Source organism: Zeus faber, assembly GCF_960531495.2.
Source record: "Zeus faber genome assembly, chromosome: 20".
Lineage (NCBI taxonomy): Eukaryota > Metazoa > Chordata > Actinopteri > Zeiformes > Zeidae > Zeus > Zeus faber.
The window spans coordinates 3,055,356-3,063,940 of record NC_137207.1 but is presented as its reverse complement, the minus strand read 5'-3'; the positions used below and the strand labels follow the sequence as shown (position 1 = coordinate 3,063,940).

At 42.3% G+C, this 8,585-nt stretch overlaps 1 protein-coding gene across 1 annotated transcript; it reads right to left on the bottom strand.

Annotated features, from left to right (window-relative positions):
- Positions 1-318: 318 nt before the first annotated feature.
- lrrc18b (leucine rich repeat containing 18b) lies at positions 319-1,392 on the bottom strand (the record flags this gene model as incomplete). The annotated part of the gene is made up of 2 exons (XM_080021901.1): positions 319-816; positions 1,132-1,392. 2 exons carry the CDS (start codon positions 1,390-1,392, stop codon positions 319-321), a joined length of 759 nt encoding a protein of 252 aa, XP_079878027.1.
- Between the last annotated feature and the right edge of the window lie 7,193 nt (positions 1,393-8,585).

The following is an 8,585-nucleotide window of genomic DNA, read 5'->3' as shown; positions in this document are numbered from 1 at the left end:
AAGACAAAAGAAGGCTAATGAGCTATTTTGGCAGAGGCCATCTCAAATTATAGCAGTAATTCATTCATTGACCCTTGTGTCCCGAATGGATTTCGTTCCTTGTCATTCAAAAAAAAAGAGGCTCTACCGTTATCTCTTATTCCATGAATTGTATCTTTAGTTCCACAAACTGGACATGGTCTTTTAATTTATATTAACCCAGAAACGTGCGGGTACAGGATGCAAACCGACCATGAAAACCCAAAAAGAAGAAGAAGAAGAAGAAGAAGAAGAAGAAGAAGAAGAAGAAGAAGAAGAAGAACACTGTGATCCTTAGTGTTATCTCCACGTCCCCGGGTCTGCCCGAGGCATCGAAGTGGGTGAGACTAACCCCGTGAAGTTCATCTTGGTCTTGAGTGCCACTTTGCCCGGGTCCTCCAACCTCCTCCTCGCCTCCTGGCACTTCCTCAGGCACTTCCCGCAGAGGCTGCCCTCCGAGACCAGGTAGAGGCTCTCCACCCGATCGATGGGGTCCAGGCTGCAGTCCACATGGAAGGGGTTGCCCTCCACATTGATCTTCTCCAGTTTGCTCAGCTGCCCGAGGCACTCGGGGTCACGGGTGAGTCGGTTGTTGAAGAGGCCGAGGTGGCGGAGGTCCTTGAGGGCGCTGATGAAGTGCGGCAGCGTTTCCAGGTGGTTGAGGCCCAGATTCAGGTGGTGGAGCTTCTCGAGGAGGCCGAGCCCGTTGGGGAGGGAGCCGGTGCTCAGGCGGTTGTTGCACAGGTTCAAGGTCACCAGATTCTGGAGACGGCCGATGGACTCTGGGATCGTTTCCAGCTGGGTGATAGGTTGGACATTTTAGTTTTTCTGGAACTAAATTATGTTTACATTTGTAATTTTTCTCTACTTCTACATTTTTTCTGCCTAGTTTTGTATATTTTCTCTTGAACATTATTTTGTTCACTTTTTCTCGTCTGGTGTCACTCAGCGTCTATTTATATTTCACCATTGAGAACTGGCACGAATGGTAAAAAGCACTTCCTTTTTAACATTGCAAATCTGGCATCTACTATATATGAATGTACACATTACATTGCCACTTTTTTTCTGTTTCGCAAACTCCTCACACCGAGTATCCCGGGCCACACTCACATAGTTACTGTGCAGATCCAGAAGGCGTAGATTGACGAACTTGTCGATGAAATCCGGGAGCTTTTTCAGCAAATTCCTGCTGAGGTCCAGTTCGTACACGTCGCACAGCTTCTGGATGCACTTTGGCACGATGGCAATTCCCTGGTTGCTCAGGTCCAGACGCCGTTTACCGTCCAAGGTCTGTTTCACGCAGCTCATGGCCATTTTCAGGGTGAGCTTCTTACCTTTGTCTTCAGCTGCTTTATTTTTGCCTTTAGCCATGTTTCTGAGATTTATTAACATAAAGGCGAATAAAACATGTTTTTCTCAAAACAAGGTTGATATTAGATGGACTTGTGGCTTCTACGGGAGAAAAAGCAAATTATTATATACCTTGCGTAATATTTACACAATTATTTAGAAAGGTTTGAAACCCTAACCCTAGCCAACAATGCATAGGCCTCATGGGTTAAGTAGTTATATTAGTAGTTATATTATTATAAACCTAAAAATGAAAAGAAGGTATGGGTGAAAAACGGGTTGGTGGGCAATAGCCATAGAGTTACTACTACTGGTTGGTCAAATCAGGCTTCAACATTTTCCACTAAGGTTTCCAGAAACGTCTGGGACAAAGTAGTTGACAGTGAAACAGTTGTGCTTGATCTTACCGCCTATTTAAAGTACAAGTGTTAAGGATTTTTCAACCCAGACCTGAAAATGGCCTGAACATTAAAATGTTCTTTCACATAATTTATGGCACATCCTCAATGAACACTTTCCTATTGAGAAACATACTACTCTGCTGCAGCTTCTCACTGTGTAAATGCCGCCCAATCCCTTAAACATTTAAGCCTAAACAAAAAAAAACAACAACCTGTTAAATCTCCCTTTCGAAAATAGGAAACTGGCACTTTAGTCAGTGGTTGCAAATTGTGGATGCTATCAGGTTCTCAAGAGTTTTATTGACTCTTTTGGGTGATTCTCATAAAACACCACAAGAACACGTCTGAAATAAATTGACACACATGTTGACAGAGAATGTAAAATATCGTCTGTGGTAAATGGACTGAAATTTATATAGGGCTTTTCACATCTTGGGAGCACTCAAAGCGCTTTACAGTACATGCCTCACATTCACCCACACATCCATGCATTGATCCATCGGTGGCAACCGTGCAAGGCGCACACCTGCTCATCCAGAGCAATAAAGGGTTCAGTGTCTTGCTCTAGGACACTTCGACGTGCTGCCAGGGGCAGCCAGGTATTGAACCAGGAACTCTCTCATTACTGGATGACCTGCTCTACCTCCTGTGCCGCTGTCTCAGGAGGTGCTTGCCTTATCAAAAAATGCATTATCGTATCATGTCCAGACAGTTAAAGTTGGCTATTGTGGTAAGGGATGGAGCTTAAAATGGGGGACACACAATGACAGTGCAGAAATGTATACTTCATCACTACATTCCCTCACTACTCTTGTCATGTTTACAATTAACAAAATGTACATTTCTTTCAAAAATATGAGATACTAACGACAAACCATGTTTGCCGGGATAGTTAAAAACAATTAAGCGACCAATATAGTAGGTGTACTTAAATATTTAAATGAATTTATTCACATTCTCTGTAAATATGTGTATAAATTCATTTGGGACATGTTTTATGGAGGTTTCATTAGAATGACTCTTTTGCACTTCTGCAGATCAGCTCTTTTGGCTACATCTGAGACAAAGAGACTAGAAACAGGATGTTGCTTCATACTGTTGTGTCCAATGCTATGCTTTGGATGTACTGCGGAAATTACCAATAAAATGTTATATTACTGTTATTAAAATCATACACTCAGGCACATGTTACTATTCTCGTTTTCGAAAGGATTTCTTTTAAGGGTTAAACATTTGCACATAAACATTTGGACTGGATTTCAACACAGTGAGAGGCTGTAGCAGAGTAGTATGTTTATCATTTATTAATTAATAAGGAGCTCGGCTCGGTGCGCGGGTTTGCACTTTGAAAAGTTAAAAGATAAGTACAGAAATGCACTCAAATATGGATTTTATTACCATTGTACATAAAGTGTTAACATGTACCTACAGGCCTTTTGTTTGTTTCTTTATACCCATTTCTATCCCAAAGGGTCACCTCAAGGAATGTTCGATTACTTGAGCTGTCCTTTGTCAAATTGTCAAAAAGACAACTTTCTTACCAGCAAGTCAGCCAGTAGCTTCTTCTGTATGTTGGGAAAAAAATTGGTCAGACTCCACTCGATCGCTCAAGACGGCGTGGCCAAGATGTGGGATAGTTCTCCTCTCAGTCCCTTACAAGCGGCGTGCCGGTGATGTATTGCTTTCATCTCCCTGGGCCGTTAATTATTTATGAAGATGATCCTTGTAAATAAAAACCAGGGAGGTGTGGGCAGATTTGTGTGCTCTGGAGTGGAAAGATCAGGCTAGTTCCACAGAGGGCCAAACTGCAGCACAGCAGGGCCTTGTCTAAGGGAATGTTTTCTTGGGTTTCTAAGCAACTGCTGGCCCTGTGTGTGGAATAGGTAGGGCAGTGTTTTGTCACCAGGGCAAAGGTGCATTTCATATTGGAGGTTGGATATCTAGCTCGATAGCTTGCTACCTAGCTTGATGGAGTTCAATAACCTTTAATCCATTCAATAGCTCAGTACATATTTAAATCTGCATTAATCAGAGGAGTATCTTTCAGCACAACAAAAAAAACAACTCATAGACGATTCCTGGTGAAATTGTCATGGTGTACTGGCCCTCTGCATGTTTATGCGCATGCTTTCTTCTTCATCTTCTTTGGCATGAACCGACGCCAGCTTCATGCTCAGCTTTAAAAGGGGCAAGCTGTGACGTCACAAAGACATGACATGATGGGGGGGTAGGGGATTCCCCTAAATCGTTTATGTGCGTTTCCATGACAACTGGGTTTGCGCCGCACTCTATTTTCTACAGACACATTGTATACTGGTAAATCCATAATTGTTTTAATTGTATTACTTTCCTGTTATAATTGTCTCCCACATCAAAACACAAAACACAATTTTCCTCCTGGAATGAATAAACTCCAAATCTATCTATTTATCTAGCTATACATAAACAGTATCATTGCTCGCAATTTTGCAAGCAAAGCGATTTTTTTTTGCCAACTTGTCATGTTAATAATAACGGTAATAAGGTTACAGACATCAACTTTGACGTTATACATAAATAGCCCACCTGTCTGACCTATTTCCCACTGTTTGGTATCTAGTGCGGTCATGAGACACTATATTGTGCCAGACTTCCACACATACCTTGTGTGTGTGTGTGTGTGTGTGTGTGTGTGTGTGCATCCTAAGACACAGACAGACACACACACATTTCACTTGTATATGATTTCACATAGTACCCACAGTATATTTAGCTTCATGGGGTGCACACGCACTACCAAAAGATGGTGCTGCGAAGGACAGTACTGATTACCTTTTGGCTGGCATTTTTAAGAAGAAAAATAACATTTAAGACCTGTCTTTTGCTCCCGAATGCCACGGTTCTGATCAGAGTCAACAGTTTTCCAAATGTCTTCTTTTTCTTCCTGAAAAAAAATAATTATAATATCTAAATAAATATTTGTACGAAATTGATTCAACTCCACCCCAACTTTACTTGCGTGTTTTGGCAATTTTACTATTTCCATTCCCACACACTTCCATTCACAGCCAAACCGGCATTTTCCCAGAAATTATACTACGTTGAGAGTGAGGAAATTTATGGAACGACTTTTACGGAACATCACTGGCTTGTGTTTACATATTACGCCAATACGGCTTTCATCCCACGTGGGAAAGGGGCTTACTGTAAGTCAAATACAGTTCAGACCATATGCAGGTCACACCAGAGGAAATGGACCTAACTGACCTCGACCTAACTGAGTGTGGTATTGAATGTCTGGCAGTATGAATGGCTTAGATTAGATCTGACGATTTAGGAATGTGAGCCTGTGTGTCTGTCTAAGAGGTGTGTTGGAAATGACATAGAAAAACCTTGTTTTTCTTAGTTTATAACATAGTTATAACAAATATGACAATGGTACAAAAGGTTAATGCATTCACTTGAGAAAAAATTGCCCTGTTTTTCTAAATTAATGCGATAAGTTTTTGTAAAAAACAAATTCTGCTCTGTTTTTCCAAAGTGACGATATACGTTTTCATGGAAAAAAAAAATATTCTCTGGTTTTCATAAATAAGCGGAAACGTATGTTGTTAATTTGGAAAAATAGAGCAGAACCACCAAAGAGAGCAGGACTGTGTTCCTGCAAGAAGCTCTTATTCCTACTTGATAGCTCAATTTCATGGACTCCTGCCTGTTTGGTTGAATCCAGTTTTATCTTGGTTTGGGTTTGAAAGGGAGATACGTGTTTTTAAGTAATATAGAGGATATTATTAGTTTGTGGACTTTGCGCAGGCACCTCAGGACTTTGCGGTTGTTCAGACAGAAAGCCCATTCTGATCCGCTGGACATTTTGCGTTTCTCCAGGATCTTTTGTACGGCGCAGATCTAAAATCAATATAGAATAAAATGATAATAAACTATACATTTGACCATAATGATCGTATTGTCAGTTAATGACAATGCGTTTCTGCACATAGTGGCATTTATTAACAAATCGCTGAGTCCCTACTCCTTGAATTGAACTACCAACAGTTGACAGAGTTGTAGAAAGTTAAATAGATACAGATTTAGACTGACACATAGATAGATACTTTATTCATTCCCAGTGGGGAATTGCAGTGTCATAGCAGCTCACGTCCAAAAAAAGGCAATAATAATAAAGCAATACAATAAAATTTAAAATGTCAATATACAGTAAACTATTAAGTATAACTAGAGGATATGAAGTTAACTATGTGATGGAAAAATGGGAAAATATTCAATAACTAAACAGTTAGTGGTAATACAAAAATGGTAATATACAAGAAATATAATGATACTGTGGCAGTTCTCCCATCACCCGCCACCCAAGTGGTGTGTTGAGGGACCTGCGGCACAGAGACACAGAAAACGAGGGGTTGTAAACACCACTTTATTGTAGAGAGAAGGCTAGGTGGAATTAGCCCAGGAGCAGATAAACATGTGTCATGACAGGGCTCCTCTCCTGAGTGTGTGTGGGGATGGGGGTTTTACCTGCTGCTCGTTACACCAACCAACGAGTAACATGTACGCAGCCACTCTGATCCTTATCACCCGGATCCAGGTCAGGTGTGGCTTCTCAAACCATACCATCCCCACACCATATACCCCTGACACCAAATTGAGGCAAGGGAGAATTCCTGGCGCCAATTGGCTGATGTGGGGGCTACTTGGAGGGGTGGCCTGGCTGATGGGCTGCTGGAAGTGGTTACCCGTGGTGGTTGCTGCGGCTGTTTCTCCCCCTGTCCTGCGCCGGACATCCTGGGTGCTGCTGCTACCAGTCGGGAGAGGGTTGGTGCTGGGGCCGCCTGTTGACCCGCTGATGACTCCAAGGCGTCGTTCCCTTCCCCGTGCCGGAGAGTCCCTGTACAGGTGTTAGTGTGGCAGCTTCTCCTACCACGCGGCACCCAAGTGACGTTTCAGGGACATCCAGCACAGAAGACGGGGGGCTGTAAACACCACTTTATTGTAGCGAGAGGGCTAGGTGGAATTAGCCCAGGAGCAGGTAGACATGTGTCATGACAGGGCTCCGATCCTGAGTGTGTGTGGGGATGGGGGTTTTACCTGCGGCTCGTTAGACCAACCAACGAGTAACATGTACGCAGCCACTCTGCTCCTTATCACCCAGATCCAGGTCAGGTGTGGCTTCTCAAACCATACCATCCCCACACCATATACCCCTGACACCAAATTGAGGCAAGGGAGAATTCCTGGCGCCAATTGGCTGATGTGGGGTCTACTTGGAGGGGTGGCCTGGCTGATGGGCTGCTGGAAGTGGTTACCCGTGGTGGTTGCTGCGGCTGTTTCTCCCCCTGTCCTGCGCCGGACATCCTGGGTGCTGCTGCTACCAGTCGGGAGAGGGTTGGTGCTGGGGCCGCCTGTTGACCCGCTGATGACTCCAAGGCGTCGTTCCCTTCCCCGTGCCGGAGAGTCCCTGTACAGGTGTTAGTGTGGCAGCTTCTCCTACCACGCGGCACCCAAGTGACGTTTCAGGGACATCCAGCACAGAAGACGGGGGGCTGGAAACACCACTTTATTGTAGAGAGAGGGCTAGGTGGAATTAGCCCAGGAGCAGGTAGACATGTGTCATGACAGGGCTCCGATCCTGAGTGTGTGGGAGGATGGGGGTTTTACCTGCGGCTCGTTAGACCAACCAACGAGCAACAGGTATGCAGCCACTCTGATCCCAATCACCTACATCCAGGTCAGGTGTGGCTGCTCAAACCAGACCATCCCCACACCACAGATACACAATCAATATAACCAGAAAAATAACAAAAAAAAAACCTATAAAAATGATCCAAATAATAAACTAGAAAATGTACATATATTTCATATATAATACACCTATACACTAACTAATGTATAGATTCATTTTCCATAGGCAATAAACCTAACAACTTTTAAATAACTAATAAAATAAACCTAACAACCAACCAGGGAAAATAAACTAAAGATAAACAATGAATGGTAAATTCCCTGCATTGAAATATTCCAATAAATATACTATGAATACAGTATCAGTACAAGCATTCTTTAGATTGTATTGTAATGCTACAGGCCAACACTGTTAATTGTAAATATTCATTAAGTACTACTGTACAGAATAACTATACATACAACTATAGTGTTTTATATGTAATAGTAGTGATAGTAATAATAGTTCTATAGTGCAATTCTACGATAATATAGTCAGCGCAGTGCAGCAGCAGAGCAGAGATTACACACAAATGGAACAAACTGACACAGTTCTTTTACCTCACGATTCCTTCCTTCCTCCCTTCTTTTTTACTTTTAATATCTCACCTACTGTCATCTGTTGGTAATCACCCCCTAATGAGGTCTTGTTTAGTTCCACAAAACAACCCAAATTTGTGTTTATCATAGATAGCAGATATCTATGATAGATCGTAGATAATCTAAATTGTTACTTCACCTGCTAACCTGCACTTTGTTACATCGTCGAAAGTTACATTTTTTTATTTTTATTTTTAGTTACCGTGAGAAAATAGATGTTCCTTCATAATTTTCCGTGATTTGTCATTGAACTGAAAATAATTTTCTCTTGTTTATTGCATGAGGAATTGTGTCTTTTGATGGATGATAGTATCAAGTTGAGATGTAATTGTTCGGATCTCATTTCGGATCTGTTCAGAAGACGAGTGGGTTTGTTGGGAGTGCAACTCCTTTAGTCGCTGTTCGAGTTTATTTTGGCATTCTTGTCCTTTCTTTTTCTTGTGAGTGGAGAATGAAATAATACTACCTCTTAGAACTGCCTTAGCCGAGTAAGGATGG